Below are 21,767 nucleotides of genomic sequence, written 5' to 3'. Positions count from 1 at the left end.
CTCTGCTGGCTTCTGTCTGTCTTTGTGTTAGTCTTGTCTCTGGCTCTGTGTGCTGATTACTTCACTAGACCTCACCTGTGTGTGCTATGCCTCTCTGGGGAGCCAGCATCTAAGATGGCTGCCACCAGCTCTTTGCCAGCTTCCAAGATGGCTCCTGCTTGTCTTTCCTGTGGGCTCACTTCCTATGTGTGTCAAGCCTCTCTTTGGGCTCAGTGTACTTCCTGCTTCTGTCCTGCTGCTGGTGACTCATCAGTGAGAGCCTTCATAAGGAAGTGCTGTGCTTGCAGTCAGGGCCTCTGCATAAGTGTTATGCTCTTAGGCCAGTTCAGGTTAGTAAGTGTCTGCTGCACTACTGATTAGCCTCTCTCTGGGTTCCAGCCCAGCTTCTTTCTGTGTCTGAGTCTTTGTTGTCCTTCCGTGGGGGGTCTTCCCTGCCACTGTCTGTCTGTGGACTGCGGGTCCTTCCTGGCTTACCCTGAGTTGGGGTGAAGCCTCTGTCTGTGGACTGCGGGTCCTTCCTGGCTTACCCTGTGTTTGGAGTGAAGCCTCTGCTCCAGGCTTACCCTGTGTTTGGGGTGAGGCCTCTGTTCCTGGCTTACCCTGGGTTGGGGTGAAGCCTTTGTCCGGGTTGTTCTCTGTCTGTATGCGAAGCCTCAGCCTTTGTGAGTTCCCCAGTCAGTGAGTGGAACGGCTGTGGCTTCAGACCTTTGGCCTGTTCTTCCTGGTTACTCTGTTTGCTGTGCTGCCTGCCCAAGACCCTTGGTTTGCTCTCTTTACCCTGAACCCTGCCTAGCCTGTGTGCCTACCCTGCTTGTATATCCTGAGGGTATATCCTGAATCCTGTATCTGTCTGGCTAGTGTGTTTTCCTGGGTGATTATTCCTGTATCCTGCCTCCACCTAGCTAGAGGGTGTACCCTGTGGGTATTCCCAGATCCCCGTTCTGCCTAATGTGTTGCTGCCCTAGTCCTTGCTCCTGCTAGCTTCTGTACGCCTTGCATTCCTTGGTCTGTCTTCTGGGTCTTGCTAGTGGCTGTGCAGCAGCACACTGTCTGAGTCTAGTGCCGTGCCCTGTCGCCCTCGTGTATCCCAGACCCCGGGTGGGTCCTCTGGATCTTCAGTACCTGCCTTATCCTGCAAGTCCTGCCGGCCGCCTGCACTTCGGAGCTCAACTCCGGAGGAACGGTGGCTAGGTGCAGGTGAAGCTGTTCCTGTCTCATCTGTTCTAGTTGCCCGCCTTGTACTACTCCAGTCCAGAGTTCCAGTTCTGCTCTTCTGTGTTTCCAGTCCCGAGATGGTCTTGCCTGCCGCTGCCGCTCCTCGGCAGTGGCCCAAGGGCTCACGAACTCCAGTCCTGCCTCGAGGACCTGACAGAATGCCAAGGCCCTCGAGAACGCAACACCAACTGAGCCTCCAGATCCGCAATATTCAATGCCTCCAAGGCACCTGAAATCAGGGACGACAGCTCATCCCGGTGAAAAATACGGACAGCCATAGGATCATCCTGCTTGTCCTGGAGTTCACCCTCCTCCACTTCGTGTAACCGAGATGGCCGAGAGGACTCCCCCGAACCTGCAAAAAGTGACAGGGGAGGGGAATGGGGCCCCAATGACCCCATTTCAGACATGGAGGCCATCCTCCTGTGCAGGATCTTCCAAAAGGGTCAGAGAAATCAGATGTCCAGAAACAGAAACCTGGACCCCAGTGCAGGGGCTGGCTGCAGCTGAGACTGCATCAGAGGGTGGGCCCAGTTCAGCATAACTAATGCATGAGTAGATTAAAAATCAGGAAAGAAAAATTCCCCAGCCACTTCTGCTCCTGCATCTACTCCCGGAACAGCCCCTGAGGATACCCCTGTGCCGCCAGCGCTCCCGTGTGACAGGCCAGAAGCACGCCTGAGTTCCCCCGACTGCAAAAGGGATCCGAAGCTGCACGCCAAAATCTTCCACGCAGGAAACTACTCCGTCAGAAGATATCTGAACAACTGGTACTGTACACCTCCCTGCTGTGGAACACCTCTTACCGCAGCGGGAACACCTTTTGACTGTTTCTGCCGCCATGAAGGCTTGAGCGCACAGACTGCTGAAGAAAAAAAAAAATCAAGGCACTTGCCACAGAGATGACAGGGCCTCCTAACACAGTGGTGACTCCCAGGAGGAGCCCAAACAGCGCTCCACGGTCCCACAAAAAGGCAATTACAGATATAGAGTTCCCTTATCTTTTCTTTCTTGTTTTATTTTTTTTGGCCAGCAGAATGCTGCCCAAAGTTGTTTTTTCTTTTTCTGAGGAAGGCTAAGGCAGCAAGCCAGGAAACCCTATGGGAGATCACAAGCCCCACCAAGCAGAATCCAGGAGCTGGAGGTAGTCTGTCCAATACCTGCTGTAACAGAGATATAACGAAGAGCTGAGGAACTTGACGTCCAGGGTCACTGCCTTCGTTTCACTGTTCTCTATCTCCACCTGCTGTTAGGCGGATACAACCTTCCAGTTTCTGGATTCATCTGCTGCAGAGGCTGAGGAAGTTACATTCCCACAGATAAGCTCACCCGCATAAAGCAAAGCAGTTACAAAGAGTCCTCCTGCATCCACTCATAGCTAGGCTGATTCAACTACTCCTGGATGAAGCATCAAGCTGTTTGTTATAAGCATGCTTAACACAGAGATGTTATAAGAACCGTGGGATAAAGTTATTCAGAAACATACTTACCGGAGAAAGACTTAATATTTTATTACATAAGTACATAAGTAGTGCCATACTGGGAAAGACCAAAGGTCCATCTAGCCCAGCATCCTGTCACCGACAGTGGCCAATCCAGGTCAAGGGCACCTGGCACGCTCCCCATTACATTTGTATACCACATTTTCCCACCTATTTGTAGGCTCAATGAGGCTTACATAGTTCCGGAGCAGCACTTGCGGACTCCAGTGTAGACAAATGCAAGGTGATGTGGTTAAGTAGTTCGATAGAGTTAATGTGGCGCAACCACATTGGGATCGTGCAACTGAAGATTTATGTCCAGTCTGTACTGTGATTTAGTTATGCTGTGTTGCAGAGATCGGGCATTTATGTTGGATCGGTCGGGTATGCCTTTTTGAACAGGTGAGATTTTAGTTTTTTCCGAAAGTTAGGTGGTCATTCGTATTTTTCAAGGCTTTTGGTAATGTGTTCCATAGTTGTGTGCTAATGTAGGAAAAACTGGACGCATATGTTGATTTGTATTTGAGTCCTTTACATCTTGGGAAGTGAAGATTTAGGTATGTTCTTGCTGATTCGGATGTGTTTCTTGTTGGTAGGTCGATCATATATCCCGGAGCTAGAACGTGGATTATTTTATGAACCAGTGAGCAGATTTTGAAAGCAATTCAGACAATTCCTAAGTTAGGCCACCCCTTAAGGTAGTAGCTGTATAAAGTGCTAGAGAAGGGCTCTGAGGCCAAAGATCACTTTAAATGCACCACAGAACTCTCTGGCTAAGACTGGGGGGGGGGAAACAAAACAACATTCACTGTTCAAACAGGTTCACTTTTCAACAAGTCAACAATCCTGGGCATAGAGCAAAACAATTAGTTCTTACCAGGAAAAAAGTGAATTTTCTAAGTGGACCACTCAAAGCCCAAACCCAACAGAAAATCAGTGGCAATACTTGAAATATTTAGTCCACAAATGGATCCAACCTAAACTGATAGAGGCTGAACTGTTCTACCAAGAACTACGGGCAGTAAAATGCACTCTCATGACAGCCACTAATCTTAAATGATTCATGGCTATTCTTACTGTCAAAGGGGCTTCCACAAAGTATTGAATAAAAAAAGGCATGAAGACTCTGATTTTTGCTTTTTTATTCTTACTCTTTGAAAGTGTCTAACATTGCTCCTGTGTTGAAACTGTGGAGTAATTTGTGTAGATCAGTGAAAAACTCCTACCTCGATGAGTTTTGAACTATATGTTTTTTAGACAGCAGAATGTGAAAAATGTATTAAGGGTGTAAAGACCAAGTAACTGTACCTGTTTGGTCATTTTACGATCACGTATCGTTACTAGATCTTTTCTTGATGTGCACAGAACTTTGTCTTCAGTACTGCACAGCTCTCATGGGTTTCTGCACACAAATGTATGACCCTGCATTTTTTTTTTAACTTTAAATCTTAGGGGGTCTTTTACTAAAGAACAGCACATGTTATCTGCAGCAGGGCTCATAGGAATAAAAAGGGTGCGGTGGCAGATAACTTGCGCTAATCTTTAGTAGAAGACCCCCATAGTTTACCTATAAATATTGGTTAACATTATAAAAATGAAGCACAAATTGTACCTCATCAAACAAAGCTGTATTTTCTGGCACATTATCCACCAATACTTTGGAGTCAGTTGCTGGCTGATTGAGAATAACATTTCCAAGTTTTCTTCGTTTTTCTTCTGGTTCTCCATCAGTACTATCATTACTGAAAATATAAAGTAGAGTTCAATTTTTATTAGTTTAACAAGTATGGGAAAGTTACTGTATGTATAGCAAAAAGACTGTGTGCAATTATACTATTACCAAAATGTACTATATATGAAAGTCACAAATCAAAAATCCCTGCTCCATTTGAGTTACTCTTACATATTCAAGCTGGCTCCAATTTAAAACTCAAACTATATGAAGTATATCAAAATAATCTTAACAGTTTACTTAAAAGAGCTTATATTAGCAAGAATGTCTTGAATAGCTATTAAAGTTGATCATAGCCTCATGAAGGAACTGTAGCTCAATGCTTAAGCAGTAATAAGTGTGCCATACTGGGACCCAGTATCTTGTTTCCAACAGTAGCCAATCCAGGTCACAAGTACGTAGCAAGATCTCAAAATTGTAAAACAGATTTATGCTGCTTATCCTAGAAATAAGTAGTTGATTTTCCAAAGACTAACTTAATAATGTCTTATGGACATTTTTAAAGAAATTATTCAAACCTTTTTTAAACCCTGCTTTGATAATTACATGTAATTTTTCCATGGTTCAGGAGCAGCCTGTTCAGAACCCAATACAAGAAATGTTGATATTACAGAGACAGGCTGCAGAGAGCAGCTCAAACAGAAGCATTATCACTGAGATGTGAACGCAGTACTGAGATGTGAAAGAATGAAAGAGGATCACACAACTACTTCATTTTTTAAAATTTTTATTTAAGACTTACTATACCACCTTTAATTGCCTCACTGCAGATCAAAACGTTTACAGCCTAAAATCTACATAAAGAAAAGAGCTCCATTAACCATAACAGAAAAGTCAAATCTACCATCCAAAGCAAAATAAAACACATATCATTCAAGGTAATGCTATCCAACTCCAGTCTCAGCCGCTAAATTACCACTAAAAGACTTCTGAAACAGCTAGGACTTCACTTTGGTCTTAAATAAACAAGGGAGGGAATTCCAAATGGCAGGTACCATAAAAAGGAAAGCACTATGTGCGTACATTCTAGCTGAGCGACACAAAGACCTGGAAGAACTAGGCGATCATTGAGAGATCCAAAAACCCGCCCAGGAGTATAAGCAATAGTAAACGATGATGAATATCCTGGATATACTGTCCAGCAAAGCAGATTTCAAGAGAGCTACAGTGGCTTTAATTTTACTAGCTAATGCAATACTACTCTGACCTTAACAGATTATTCTTTCCAATGTGCAATCACCTTGCATTTGTCCACATTAAATTTCATATGCCATTTGAATGCCCATCTTCCATTTTCCTAAGGTCTTCCTGCATATTTCACAGTCAGCATGTGTTTTAACCTTGAATAGTTTTGTATCATCTGCAAATTTGATCACCTCACTCGTCGTTCCGAATTCCATATCATTTATAAATTATGTTAATAGTACCGGTCCCAGTACAGAATCCCTTGCGGCACCTACACTGTTCACCTCTCCTCCATTGAAGAGAAATTACCATTTAACCCTACCCTCTGTTTTCAGTCCAATAACCAATTCCTCATCCGGACCCAAAACCCTGCCTCCTACACATGACATTTTTCTCAGGAGTCTGAGGAACGTTATCAAAAAAACTTCTGAAATCTAGATACACTATATCAACCGGTTCACCTTTATCCACATGTTTATGCATACCTTCAAAGAAATGAAGCAAATTGGTGAGTCAAGACTTCCCTCGGCTGAACCCATGCTGACTCTGTCCCATTAAACCATGTTTGTCTATGTGTCTAATATTCTATTCTTATAATAGTTTCCACTATTTTGCCCAGCACAGATATCACACTTACCAGTCCTATAATTTTCCCGGATCACCCCCTAGAACCTTTTTTAAAAATCGGCATCACATTGGCCACCCTCCAATCTTTAAGTACTATGGATGGTTTGAACGACAAGTTGTAACATCGGGACACGCTACAGAGGTACAATTCCTTGATGAAATCAAGGACAGCTTTATGGAGCAGCTGGTGCAGGAGCCGACGAGAGAAGGAAAAATTCTAGACTTGGTCCTTAGTGGAGCGCATGATCTGGTGAAGGACGATATGGTACTGGGGCCGCTTGATAACAGCGATCATAATATGATCAGTTTTGATATCGACCTTGAAGTAACTGTTCACAGAAAGTCAAATACGTTAGCGTTTAACTTTAAAAACGGAGACTATGATAAAATGAGAGAACGGTAAAAAAAAAAAAAAAAAAACTTAGTGGGGCAACTGAGAGAGTAAAAACTGTACAACAGGCGTGGACGCTGTTCAAAAATACCATCCTGGAGGCCCAGGCCATACATATCCGCGAATTAGAAAAGAAAGACGGAAGTCCAAAGGACAGCCGGCCTGGTGAAAAGTGAGGTGAAGGGAAGCTATTAGAGCTAAAAGAAACACCTTCAGAAAATGGAAGAAGGAACCGTCTGAAAATAACAAGAAGCAGCATAAGGAGTGTCAATGCAAATGCAAGGCGCAGATAAAGAAGGCCAAGAGGGATTACGAAAAAAGATAGCATTAGAGGCAAAAAAAACATAGTAAAAAATGTTTTCGGTATATTAAAAGCAGGAAGCCGGCAAAAGAATCGGTTGGGCCACTGGATGACCGAGGGGTAAAAGGGGCGATCAAGGAAGACAAAGATGTAGCGGAGAAACTGAATGAATTCTTTGCTTCGGTCTTCACCGAGGAAGATTTGGGTGGATACCGTGTGCGGAAATGGTATTTCAAGCGGACGAGTCGGAGAAACTTACTGACTTCACAGTAAACCTGGAGGACGTAATGGGGCAGTTCAGCAAACTGAAGAGTACATTGGAGGGTGGCCAATGTAACACCGATTTTTAAAAAAGGCTCCAGGGGAGATCCGGGAAATTATAGACCGGTGAGTCTGACGTCAGTGCCGGGGAAAATGGTAGAGGCTATTATTAAAAACAAAATTACAGAGCACATCCAAGGACATGGATTACTGAGACCGAATCAGCATGGCTTTTGTGTGGGGAAATGTCTTTTTTAGGACATGATGCATGGGTACTGTGGACGCTTCCTTAGGTGGAGAAGGATAGTCCAGGAGCTCAAACATTTCAACCCTGGGCTCGTCCTCCACAATCACCGGGAAGGGAATGGCCGTAGACATCTCCCGGGTAAAGGCCGCAAAGACAGACTCTCGGGAGAGGAAAGCTGCCTTTCAGGGGAGGGAGTGGGATCAGAAGGAAGGCCATCAGACTCCTCGTCAAGAGAAATACCTGATGTCCTCCTCCTCCTCCCACGAGGCCTCACCATCGGTATCAGACACAAGTTCATGAACCTGTGTCTGAAGCCGTGCCCGGCTCGACTCCGTGGAACCACGGCCACGGTGTGAGGGTCGAGAGGTAGACTCCCTCGCCCGCACCGGCGAAGCTCCCTCCGCCGACGGGGAGGCTTCCTGGGAGGCGACCGCAGTTAGTACCGCAAGCGGCACCGATGTCGGAGACCTCACCACGGGCAAGGGGCCAGCCGGCGCCTCACTCGACGGTACCGGTGGCGCAAGCACCCCCGGTACCGGAGGGGAAGGGCACAACAGCTCTCCCGGATCTCTGGGGAGAACGGCCCGGAGACTCTCGTGCAGGGCGGCTGTGGAGAAAGACATGGAAGCCGATACAGGTGTCGAAGTCAGAGTCTGTTCCGGGCGTGGAGGCTGTTCCGGGCTGTCCAAGGTGGAGCGCATCGACACCTCCTGAACAGAGGGTGAGCGGTCCTCCCGGTGCCGATGCCTACTGGGTGCCGACTCCCTCGGTGACTCAGAGCTCTCGGTACCGACGCGGGAAGGAGACCGGTGTCTATGCTTCTTTGACTTTTTCAAACGAAGCATGTCACCGGAGCTTCCCGGTACCGACGAGGAGGACGTAGAATCCAGCCGTCGCTTCCTCGGGGCCGAGGCCGAAGAAGGTCGGTCTCGGGGGGGCTGTACCGCAGGAGCCCTCAGGGTAGGGGGAGACCCACCCGAAGGCTCACCGCCACCAGCAGGGGAATGGACAGCCCTCACCTGCACTCCAGTCGAAGCACCACCGTCCGACGACATCAGCACTAGTGGAGGTCCCGGTACCACCGACGCCGACACAGCCTTCCGATGTCTCGGCCCCGACGATACAGAGGGTCGATGCCTCGATGCAATCAATACAGTCGCGGCCGAGGGCGGAGGTTTTGACGCTGTCGACGTCGACGCACTCGATACTCCCGGTGCCGATGCCGACGAAGAGCCCGAGAACAAAACGTTCCACTGGGCCAATCTCGCTACCTGAGTCCTTTTCTGTAAAAGGGCGCAAAGACTACAGGCCTGCGGGCGGTGCCCAGCCCCCAGACACTGAAGACACGACGCGTGCCTATCAGTGAGCGAGATTACCCGGACGCACTGGGTGCACTTCTTGAAGCCGCTGGGAGACTTCGATGACATGGGCAGAAAAATCACGCCGGCGAAATCAAAACTCGTAATTGCGGTAAGGCACCAAAAAGAGGGGGAGAAAAACTCGACCCGAGGCCTCAAAAAAGCCTACCCCGAAAACGAAAGAAAACTTAACGGGCCAAAAACTGGAAATACGGGAGGGGGAAAAAGACCGAAAGGCCCTTCTCCAAAATCCTTTTTTTTTTTTCTTTAAAGCGAAAAGTCAAAAGACGCGCGAGGGTCAACTTAAGGGGCACGAATGGCGTAAACACGACCGTACCGAGCGCGGACAAAAGAAGACTGACGAACACGAGCCGGTTCGGGCGGGAAGACGGCCTTTGCTAGTGAAGTTTCCGATTGGAGGGGCTGCCGTGGACGTCACCCATCAGTGAGAACAAGCAGCCTGCTTGTCCTCGGAGAATAACATGTATAGAATGTTTGTACATTTAGGAAGCTTGCCAGGTGCCCTTGGCCTGGATTGGCCGCTGTCGTGGACGGGATGCTGGGCTCGATGGACCCTTGGTCTTTTCCCAGTATGGCATTACTTATGTACTTATCCCAGATAGTATCTCAAACTTGATCATGTTATAATCACTGTTTCCCAGGGGACCCAACACCACCACCTCTCGCACTATGCCCTGCACGCCACCAAGGAGCAGATCCAAAATGGCTCCCCCTTTTGTCGGTTCCTGGACCAGATGCTCCAAGAAGCAGTCATTTATTACATCTAGAAATTTTATCTCCCTGGCACTCCCTGATGTAACATTTATCCAGTCAATATCGAGCTAACTGAAACCACCCATTATAGTGTTGCCCAATTTGCCAGCTTTTCTAATTTCTAGAAACATTTCATCCTTCTGTTCGTTTTGTCCCGGCGGACGGTAGTACAGCCCTACAAGAATACTCCTTCCCTTCACACATGAAATTTCTATCCATAATGATTCCTGTGTCATGTGGAACTTTTATTTTGACTCAATTCCCTCTTTAACATATAGTGCAACCCCTCCCTCCAATTTGATCCTATCATTGCGATACAATTTGTATCCTGTGTCCCATTGATAGTCCTCTTTCCACCAAGTCTCTGAGATGCCTATTATATCTACCTCATCATTTAGTGCTATATATTCTAACTCTCCCATTTTATTTTTTAGGCTTCTAGTATTTGTATACAGGCACTTCAAACTGTGTTTTTTCTTTTGAGCTACAAGCTGCTTAGAAGTTGAAGGGGATAATGTACATCCTTTATCCTGCTCTCTCATTAAGCACACCTGGCTTATTTTAAGCACTGTTGAAACTTCTCTACTGGGATTCCCTAAACGTCCTGTTTCAACAGTATCCTTCAAGGATACTCCACACCAAACCATACGCTCCTGGGCAACTGTCGGCTTTCCTCCACATTGTAGTTTAAAAGCTGCTCTATCTCCTTTTTAAAAGTTAGCATCAGCAGCCTGATTCCATGCTGATTAAGGTGGAGCCCATCCTTTTGGAACAGTCTCCCCCTTTCCCAGAATGTCGCCCAGTTCCTAACAAATCTAAATCCCTCATTCATGCAGCATCGTTGCAACCACACATTGAGACTTTGGAGCTCTGCCTGCCTTTTGGGTTCTGCGTGTAGAATAGGAAGCATCTCTGAAAATGCGACCCTAGAGGATCTGGACTTCAGCTTTCTACCAAAGAGTCTAAATTTGGCTTCCAGAACATCCCTCCCACATTCTTCTAGGTCATTGGTACCCACATGTACCAAGACAGCCAGCTCCTCCCCAGCACTATCTAAGATCCTATCTCGGTGACACGAGAGGTCCGCCACCTTTGTACCAGGCAGGCAAGTCACCAAGTGATCCTCACGTCCATCAGCCACCTAGCTATCTATAATGCTAATGATCGAATCACCAACTACAACAGCTGTCCTAACCCTTCCCTCCTGGGCAGAACCTAGGAGACATATTCTCGGTGCAAGAGGATAGTACATCTTCTGGTGGGCAGGTCCTGGCTAAAGGAGTACTTCCTAGTTCACCTAAGAAGTTCACCGATTCTTCTAGCCAACTAGAAGTGCGATTTATTTGATACCCCGCCTATAGAAAAAAATTTCTAAGTGATTCACAACATTGTAAAAATAAAGGGGATGGGACTGGAAAACGGACATGAAGTACAAATACAGGAGAAATATAACAGCTTCAGTATTGGCAACATTCAATCTGAGTTGGTTCTGATTTTAATTTTGTAGCAATTAAGAGATATCATTTGGTGAATAAAGGAGAAAAAGGAGCTGTATGTCATTGGCATAAACAAAATAACACCTAGTGATTAGATCAGGAACCATCCTGATCTAATCACTAGGTGTTACTTTGTTTATGCCAATGGACCAAGGAAAACATTAAAAAGAATGGGGCCCAAGACTGAGCCTGGAGGGGCACCCAAAAAAAGGGGAGGGGGGTGAGGAGCAGAGTAGGCATTAGAGTAGAAACCACAAGAGGCAACATGCAAGATAGATTTTGAAACCAGAACAAAATTCCAGAAATAGGTAGATAAGCAAGTCTTTGTAGGACCATAGAGTGATTCACCAAGGAGCTCATTTGCTCATTTTCAAAACAGAAAAACATCCAAAAAGCAGCAGATGGATTTTTTTTTTTTTTTTGGCAAAACATTCAACTTGCTATTTTTGAAACCCAATCTTTAGTCAGTTTCTATGCAGTTCATCCAAACCGTAAGGACAGTGGCATAGGAAGGGGGGGGGGGGGGGGGGGGGGGGGTCCGCCCCAGGTGCACGCGCTCGGTGGGTGCCGGCCCCGCTGGTTCCCTGCTCTCTCTGCCCCGGAATAGGTTACTTCCTGTTCTGGGGCAGAGAGAGCAGGGAACCAGCGGGGCCGACGCAGCTCCGAGTGACGTGCACTCGGGCGGATCGGCCCTCCCGCAGGTAAGAATGCGGTCCGGGGGGGGGGGGGGGTTGCGCTCCGGGGGGGGGGGAGGTCGCGCCGTGCTGCACCCGAGGGGGGTGCGCAGTGGCGACCCGCCCCGGGTGCCATTAGCCCTCGCTACGGCACTGCGTAAGGGGGTGTGTCAGGACAGGATTTGAGCATTCCCAAAACTTGGATGTTTTTCTGCCATAATGGAACAAAGAGAAAAGAACCTGGGCTAAAAGTGATATTTTGGTCTAGACCTGTTTCAATCACAACTAAGTCAGAAAAAGTTGCCCTAAATGCCTTAATCTATCCAGTGGTCATTTGGTCTTGACTTCCCCCTTACTCCCTCAATGGTCACTGGCCCACTCCCATCCACCAAAGATGTGAAAGAAACAGTACATACCAGCCCCTATGATGGTTTTGGATGTTATGGCCAGTCCTATTACAGCAGCAAGCAGGTTCCTGGAGTAGCCTAGTGGTCAGTGCCCTACAGTGCGCTGAAGAGAAAGGGACCAAGTACCATATCCCACTAACTGGTACACTTGTGGTGTGAGCCCTCCAAACCCACCAAAAACCTATTGTACCCACATATATGTCACACCTGCAGCACAGTAGGTTTCTGGAAGGCCCACCATACAACATAAGGGGGTAATGGTGAAATGTGTACCTGGGATCTTTCATGTGAAGTCCACTGCAGTGCTCCCTAGGGTGCCCCACTGCTCTGCTGGGATGTCTGAGTGGCCAGTCTACTAAAAATGCTGACCCTCCCCATACATCCCAATGGCTAGTTTTTGTGAGGTTTCCCTTGGACATTTTTTTTTTCTGAAAATGGTCCAAAAAGATTGACACACTAAGCAAAAACATCTAGTATATGGCTATTTTCAAAACAAAAAATAGACTCTCTCGTTCAAAAGTCGCTATGTTTGTCACTTGATTTTTGGACATTTTCAGCAAAACATCCAAAATCAAATTTCAATGTCATATCGAAAATGTCCCTCCAAATCAAGCACGGAGAGATCTAGAGAGATTAGAACATCTCTCCCACTATCTAAAATTAACCTGACATAGTAAGGCCAAGGATGTACATTCATTGGAATGACAGAAGAAACCCATTTGACGGGGATGGAGGGCAGTTAGTTTTCTCAAGTAATGTGAGTAGAATTGCAATAAGCATCTCAATGATTTTAGAAACAAAAAGGAGATTTGAAATAGGCCAATAGAAGGGTAAGATTTAGCATTTTTGAGCAATGGAAGCACTACAGCCTGCTACCAAATACTGTGAAATTCCTGTGGCTAAGTTTGAGGATACAGACTGAAAAAAAGGTAGCAGTGGATGAAGGAAACGTGTGAGAAGTCAAGCAAGTAGAGGGTCTGTGTGAGGTGAAAGATTGAATGAAGAAGAGGCAACCTTTGATCCCATTCTATGTCTAATGTGGCAAAAGACAGAAAAGTGGTGCTAACATCTTGAGGGGGGAGGAGGTTGTGGATGGAGTGGTAATAGCGAGAAATTTTATCTGAAACTTCTGACTAACAGAAAAGCCAGTTGCAAAATTCTCACCTTTCTGCAGAGAATTCACAATAGGTGGTGCCAGTGGCGTACCAAGGGGGGGGGGGGGGGGGCGGTGGGGGTGGTAGGCCCCGGGTGCACGCTGCTGGGGGGTGCCGCGGCGCGCGCCTGCTCCGAGTTCGCTAAACTTCTTTGCTCGTTCGCTGCAGCTCCCTCTGCCCCGGAACAGGTTACTTCCTGTTCCGGGGTAGAGGGAGCTACAGCGAACGAGCTAAGAAGTTTAGCGAACACGGAGCAGGCGCGCGCCACGGCACCCCCCTCTCAGCGGCGTGCACCCGGGGGGTGGTGTCATTTCGCCGGAGGGGGGGGGGGTAGGTGTAATTTAGTGTGGGGGGGGGGGGGACATCGGCTCTCCGCCTCGAGTGCCATCCAGGCAAGGAACGCCACTGGGTGGTGCCTTTGTAGTAAGGCACTTAAGGGTAGAAGAACAGAACTCAGAAATATCTTAGCCCAAGACAAAGAAGATTTGAGAGAATTATTAGAGAAAGGATCATTTCTTCAAGTGTGATCTGCCCTCCAAAGAAGGCATTCCAAAAGTCTAAGGACCAGGTGGTACACCAGGGTTCTGTGTGTTTCTGCCTAGCAGCAACTGTCAAGGGTAATGTATAAGGTATTATTCCAAGGGTTAACTTGGGCATGGAGAAGGAGGGAGGAAAAACAAATCAGTAGGAAATCACAGTATTTTTTTTTTTAACCATACGCATCTGGGATAAAATGCTGCAGATTCTGTAAATGAAAGAATAAGAGGAGACAGAGGATCTAGCTGAGGAAAGTATCTGCATTTCAAAAGAAATCAGGAAGTGGTCAGACAATAAGAAGGGTGAAGGATAGTTGATAATATTAATCATACTAGTAAAAAAGGCCCGTTTCTGCCTGTGATGAAACTCCCTTCCCCTCCCCTTACGCTAGTATCCCTGGTGGTGTAGAGGCACCTGTTCGCTCGGGGCAGGAAAGAAAGAGCCCCCTCTTTTCTGGCCGTAGCGCTGCTGCTAGCTACCCTGCTACATCCTGTGTGAGTCTGGCTCTCAGTATTTCAAAATGGCCGCCGAGAGTTGAAGTCTCGCGAGGCTGCTTCAACTCTCGGCGGCCATTTTGAAACGCCGAGAGCCTGACTCACAGAGGATGCATCAGGGCAGCTAGCAGCAGCGCTCCGGGCAGGAAAGCGGGGGCTCTTTCTTTCCTGCCCCGAGCAAACATGTACCTCTAGACCACCAGGGATAGTAGCGTAAGGGGAGAGGAGGTGATGGGGGGAGGGAAGGTGATGGGGGGGGGGGAAGAGGGGGCGACTGGGGGCGGGGTGATGGGCACATCCTCGGCGGCTGCGATTCGTTGGAAAGGGAGGAGTAGGGAAACTTACTCCTCCCCGTTCGTTCATTTGCGTGGTTGTGTACAAGTTCCGCCCTCGACGTCATCACGTGTGACGCGAGGGCGGGGCATGGAGGCATGGTGAGTGTTCTGGCTTCACCACCATGAACTTACGAACCAGTGTCTGAGTGCCTGCAGTGACGTCAGTGTCCTCAGAACGTTGAGGGTGCGTTTTATTATAGTAGATAATACCATTATTTCTGCAGTGTCACTGGCTTCCTGTAAAATAAAGGATTTATTTTAAGATTTTGAGTTTAGCACAGAGCTTTTTATTTGTGTCAACCAGATTATTTAAGAGCATTGGCAAGGCGCCGTGAGCGGTGGTGTTAGAAGCGAGCTCCTGCCTACTAACTGCTGAAATTTGATTTAAATACCTGCTTTTGAGTTATGCCGCATACTAAACGTAAGGGGACGATCCGGGGGGTTCCCCCCTTCACCCCGCGACGTCCACACCGGCAAGTGGAGGTTTGGAGCGCTTCTTCCCCGCATTGTCCCGAAGAAGCGGAGCGGAGTCCTTAGCGGGAGGGACCAGTGAAGCAATCCCCCCGCAGGAAACAGAAATATCTCTCTCCCCACCTTTCTCTACGACGCCTCCTTGCCCTGCAACTGCCTTGAGCGGGACGGGGTTTCTTTCGGAACCCGGAAAGGGTGATTCCGAAGAACTCAGAGGGGAGTCCAACTCTGTAAGGATATCTGCAGCTGCAGGAGAGACAGAGGTGACCCTGGGTAAGATCTGGCTGAAGTTACTGGAAATAGAAAAAACCCTGAGACAATCTTCGGACGAGGTAAAGACTCTGAGTTTGAATGTGCAGAAAGTGAAAAACTCCTTAGGTATGGCAAAACAAGACTTTTCCTCTAAGATTGATGCCTTACAGAGAGAGACAAAGCAAACTGATGATTTTAAAATGGCTGTGATAAAAGATAATATGGAAATTAGAAGAAAATTGGAACAAGTAGAGAACTTTAATAGGAGATTAAATCTCCGAATATTGAATTTTCCTAGAATATTGGGAGTACCCCCAAAAGATATGTTCCAGAGATACTTAAAAGAAAACTTAAATTTTCCCCAAGAAGTATTTCCTCCTTTGAACAAGATTTATTACATACCAAGCACGATGAAAAAAGTTGGGACAGAGAATTCAATAGATTTACAAAATGTCACAGCCATTTTGGAGCAAACAATTGAAGAACCATCTGAAAGGGGGACGTTGATAATTTCTTTTGTATTTCAACAGGATTTAAATGCAGTAATGCGCCTTTACTTTAAATCAACTAACCGTGTATTTGCTGGCCAGAAGATCTGGCTTTATCCGGATGTGACTAAGTTTACACAAGAAAAACGTAAAAAGTTTCTCTCTATGAGGTCAAAAGTTTTGGAATTGGGAGTTCTTTCCTCCTGGCTTATCCCTGTAAATGTGTCATCAGGTTAAATCAAGTTAAATATATATATTATATGCCTGATCAGCTTCAGACCTTCATAGACAATAAACAACAATAGAGTTGAGATATATATGGGACTGACGGAACCATATTAAATTTTATTTATATATTATGATTGTGTTATCTTCACTAAATTCCTACCCCCTATTATTGAGGTCTAAGGAAGCCAAACTTTGTCTTTATTAGGACGTTTTTCAATTATAATTTTCCTGTATTATTATTCAATGGCTGTATTACACTTTTGCAGTATGATAATCTCTGTAATAAGTATATAAAAAATTAATAAAAATTATGAACAATAAGAGCATTGGCAACTATACTCCTAGTATTTACATTCATTACAAGATTTTTGTATAGTTCTTCCATCTTTATCCAAAGCTCGTTGGGAGGCAACCCGCAAAGTAACATTTTTCCGGTTAGCTCCCTTTCTTATGGAACGGATTGCCTAAATTTATTAGAGGTGAGGAACACTATAAAAGTTTAAAATTATTAAAAAAAAAAAAAAAAAAGCACATTATTTTAAATTAGCTTTTGACATACAGATCAATAACAATAGTAAGGTCTACAAGACTCCCTGGGAATTATGAGTCAGCATGGTTTAGTTTTAGATTTATTGTGTTAGAACAGAAACAAATTGTGTTCTTGTGTGAGTTAGGTCTTTTCTACTTTTTTTTTTTTTTGTGGAGTTCCTTTTCATTTAATTTTATATAAGTACATAAGTACCGCCATACTGGGAAAAGACCAAGGGTCCATCAAGCCCAGCATCCTGTCTCTGACAGCGGCCAATCCAGGTTTCAAGAACCCAGCAACCCCCACCCCACCCCCCAAAAAATGGATTTGTAAGCCACTTAGATCCTGGTATGGCTTGGCAGTATATAAAATGTTAAAATATAAACATTAAATGCAAATGCAGTTATGAAACATCCAAGGTGTATCCAGCACAATGGGTTGGAAAAGAGAGGAGCTGAACATAGCTACTATCATTGAGAAAGAGCTAACAAAATCAAGACGACCATCAAAGTGAATACAGAGAACACCACGTACTTTGAAGGGGTGAAAGGAAAGGTCTTGTGAAGACAGATGGTGGTGATAAAGGGAGAGTCATAGGAGTGCATGGCATAAGTAGCAGGCACTGCTGTGGACAGTTGCTGTACCCTGTGATATCAGAAGGAGGTCTTACCCATTTCCTTACCTAGCCCCCACTACTGCAGAATATGGCTGGGTGCCCGAAAGGGCATGATCAAAGGGGCAGGGATCCCACCCCTTTGGAGCAACTTCAGAGCATGGGATTCTGCATTAATGGGAAATCATAAAGGTGGGGAAAGCAAACTGGCAAGGATAGGAGGAATTAAGGGATCGATGGACCAGTATGTTATTCCAACAATGAGCCCTATTTCATTGGGTGAAGTACTGCTTTATCCCCAGATGAATGAACCTCACCTATTCAACCAGCTTAATGTGGGAGAAGGTGGCTCCCTCGCAAGCTGAGGTAAAGTTACCCTCTACAGAAATTAATCTCAGAGAGGGCTCTTCTCCCAATTCTTCAGCCAGGTCAGGATCAATGTTGGTGACCACAGTTATTCCTACTCCTGTTGCATTTCCTGCAATTGAAACTGGAGTTGCTGCCAGTGCAACAGGTACTGAAATTACTACTTGAGGAGATGTCTGGTTAGTAGTAACCAGGAGAGATACAATTTTGCAGAATAATTTGTTTTTGTTGAGTACATTTACAGAAGAATTTTCTGCAAAAATTTCTGAAAACGATGGCAGGATTCATAAATTGAAGTAATGGGTGGAAAAATTAGACACCCAAGTTTCTTTCCTTCAGTCAGCTCTATAGCCAACAACTTCCCACTAGCCAACCCAGGGACAGGCACACAAAAATAAGAGGGGGGCCGATTTACATTATTCTAGCAGGAAATCAGGTCTGTTTGAGGAAAGCCCAAAGTCTAACAAACGGTCTACAAGATTCAATGGTCCATGTGTTATAGATACAGGCTGACCTGTGGGGCTGAAGGAAACCGAACTTGTCTCTTACTGTGATTGCCTGAGATGTAAATTTGCAATTTCTCACTGCACAAAAATCCAGACCAAGTTCCAAATTTGCATGTTTCCTGGCACAGGTAAAGGGATAAAAACAAAACAAAGCACTTGATACTCTGCATTAAAACAGAATGATCCTGAGCTCCAAATGACTGATATAAAGCATTCGTCTGGCTTGTGACCAGGTTCCCTGCATAAATTGCAAGCAAAGATGTACTCCTAAAATGGTGCTGGAAGAATCTATTGTCAGGATACAAGAATGCTCCAGCAGTATGATGGTAAAACCTCTGTTCAGGTTGGATCCTAACATCATAAGCTGGCCTGAAGTAAAAAAAATAACAGATGAATTGCAAAAGGAAAGGACAGCAGCTGCGTGTCAGGCAGTAGGCTCCTGTTCTGATGCCCACTGCTGAATGCAAAATTAGAACCAAGTGGTTCAAATTTTACATTCAGTGTCAGGCATCAGAAGAGGAGGCTACTACCAACACACAGCTGCTCTCCTTTGTTTCTGCTTGCCTCTATGCTTGGGGGGGGGGGGGGGGGGGAGACACAGGATCATCTGGCTGTGTGCATATGACTGCATGCATCAGAGGCTCCACAGCAGGAAGGGGAGGTGGAATGAAGGGAAGAGAGCCGCTGCTGTTGGTGCTTCCTTTCTGCAGCTCCAACAAAGCTGCCTGCTGCCTTTGGGGGGGGGGGGGGCGCGCTAACAAAACCTAGGCACTAGGCCCTATTTTTCAGTTGCCATAGTGATCTGGCACCTGGGGTTTGTCAAGCCCTGTTCGAACATAAAACATCTGGCATGCATCAAAAGTGATCCCAGTCATGTGTGAACCACCAGATGGAAAACCTGTTACAAGTGAAGGCATAGGACTTCCTTGTGAAAGGTTTCTTGCCACAACAAGAATACTCTGAAGTGTGGGTGGTAAACTCAAGGAAGCAACTATGTACTATTCAAATTTCTAGACCATCAGTGCCAGAGACTGGAACTATATGCAGTAGCACACCTTGAGTCTGCCTTAAAAGTTTAGAAACTCGAAGTTTGAGTTGAGGTTGAACCGATGGCTTCTTTTAAGAAGGGAAACCGGATTTCTCAGGCCAATATCTGATCTGCATTGGAACATCTGAAATTTTGGGTATCGAAGGTATAAGGAGGATATGTATACAAGAGAGACCACTTCAATTCTATGGCCAGCAAATCGTGTGCAAGGCAATTCAGACATTCTTCTCCAACAGACTCATAATACCTTTTTCAGGTATATCAGAAGCAGAAAGCCTGTGAGGGAATCCATAGGCCCATTAGATCATCAAGGAGTAAAAGGGGCACTCAGGAAGAAAAGGGGCACTCAGGGAGGACAGAGCCACAGAAGAGAGGTTGAATGAATTCTTTGACTCGGTGGTTTTCAAGGGTGAAGATGCAGAGGAACTGAAAGAAATCTTAATGAACTTGGAAGATGTACAGAGCCAAATCGACAAATTAAAAACTAGTAAATCAACTGGACTGGATGGTATACACCCCAGGGTACTGAAAGAACTGAAATACGAAATTGCAGATCTGCAACCTCCTGTTAAAATAGTCAGCAGTACCTGAAGATTGGAAGGTGGGTCAATGTAATGCCTATTTTTAAAAAGATATTCAGGGGTGATCTACAACCTCCTGTTAAAATTGTCAGTAGTACCTGAAGATTGGAGGGTGGTCAATGTAATGCCTATTTTTAAAAAGAGATTCTGGGGTGATTCAGGAAATTACAGACCGGTAAGTGACTTCAGTGCCAGGCAAAAAAAAAATGGAAATCATTACAAATAATATAATCGCTGAACACAAACAAATATGGTTTAATGGGACAAAGTCAATATAGATTCAGCCAAGGGAAGTCTTGTCTCACCAATCTGCTTTATTTCTTTGAATGCATGAATGAACATGTGGATAAAGTTGAGCCGGTTGATTTAGTATATCTAGATTTAGATAAAGTTCCTCATGAGATGGGGTAGGAGGCAATGTTCTGTTGAGATTTGGAACTGGTTGATGGATTTAAAACAGAGTAGGGTTAAGTGGCCAATTCTCTCAGTGAAGGACAGTGAATAATGGAGTACCCCAGGGATCCTGTACTGAGAGTGGTGCTATTTAACATTTTTTTAATGATCTGGATATGGGAATGATGAGTGAGGTAATTACATTTGCAAACAACACAACTATTTCAAAGTTATTAAAACAAATGCAGATTGTGAAAAATTGCAGGAAGACCGGGCATCTAAATGGCAAATTAGATTTAATATGGATGAGTGCAAAATGATGCACATTGGGAAGAATAATCTGAATCATAGTTATTTGACGTTATGTTCCACCCTAGGAATCAGCACCCAAGAAAGCAATCTAGGTACCAACATGGACACACTGAAATCTTCCGCCCAGTGTGTGGCAGAAGTCAAAAAAAGCAAACAATGCTAGGAATTATTAGGAATGGGATAGAAAATTAGACAAAGAACATTATAATGCCTCTATCAATACTGTGTGTCATTCTGGCATGTCTTTAAAAAAAAAAAAAAAAAGATATAGCAGAATTACAAAAGGTTCAAAGAAGGGCAACCAAAATGATTAAATGGATGGAATTTCTCTCATATGAGGAAAGGCTTAAGAAGTTAAGCCTCTTCAGCCTGGAAAAGAGACAGCTGAGGGGGGATACGATAGAGGTCTACAAAGTACTGAGTGGTGTAGGACAGGTAAATGTAAATCGATTTTTTACTTTCAAAAAGTACGAAGACTAGAGGACACTCGAGGAAGTTATGTGGTACTACTTTTAAAACATAACTTCACTCAACTCTTTCTATAAAAGAACTAGCAAGATTAATAAATCTCTTAGATACATTGGAGTACAAAAAAAACTCATTGGAGAAAAAGCCTCAAATCCTTCCTCCACTTCTTATTTATAGAAAAGCATATGGTAGGAATATCTCGGGTGCATTTACTTCACTGGCATAAAAAAAACCCCTTGAGAATGTAATTGTTAAAATGAAATCAGTTTTACTAGATCCAAATACAAATGACATTATAAAGTTCAAATGTGACTTAACGTCTGTTACAGCGTGAGCTCTTTTGGATATACATGCTGCAAACAGAAGAACCAAGGGGTTTAAACGTCAGAATCGATTGGAAGGTTGCTCTTAAGAAAAACTAAATCTGGAAACAGACATGTGCATTGCACTTTTAGAACAAGTAGGGTTTTGAATTTGATGCTGTTTAGCGTCTGTAGAATTTTTACAGCTAACATGAAGCAGACTTAAGTGTTTTCATAGCACGATTTTCTGATATGCATCCCATTAACAGAATCTGAGAGGTTTCAAATTAAAAATTAATTTGAAGACAGTTTTAGAGAAAAAAAATGTAAAAAGATATGTTATCCACTAGAATTTGATAGCTGTAAGCTATGTAACTTCCGGGTATGATGTCACTTCTGCAGAGTTTAAAACAAGGCATTCTTCAGCCATGTTTTTGGGATCCAATAACGCTGGGAGCATGCAACGCAGACTTAAGCTGGCGTGTACATTTCTGTATTAAGAAAGTTTTCTGTGGAAGTCGTATTTATGTTTTCACTTTGA

The 21,767-nt window shown here is 45.0% G+C and overlaps 1 protein-coding gene across 1 annotated transcript in view; it reads right to left on the bottom strand.

Annotated features, from left to right (window-relative positions):
- BTAF1 (B-TFIID TATA-box binding protein associated factor 1) overlaps positions 1–21,767 on the bottom strand; it is a 620,170-nt gene that overhangs the window by 454,686 nt on the left and 143,717 nt on the right. The window contains 1 exon segment of the mRNA XM_030204965.1: positions 4,309–4,438. Coding sequence (XP_030060825.1) covers positions 4,309–4,438 — 130 coding nt within the window.

Source organism: Microcaecilia unicolor, chromosome 5, assembly GCF_901765095.1.
Source record: "Microcaecilia unicolor chromosome 5, aMicUni1.1, whole genome shotgun sequence".
NCBI lineage: Eukaryota > Metazoa > Chordata > Amphibia > Gymnophiona > Siphonopidae > Microcaecilia > Microcaecilia unicolor.
Note: the sequence above shows the minus strand (reverse complement) of the source record. Positions and strands in the feature narration are given on the sequence as shown.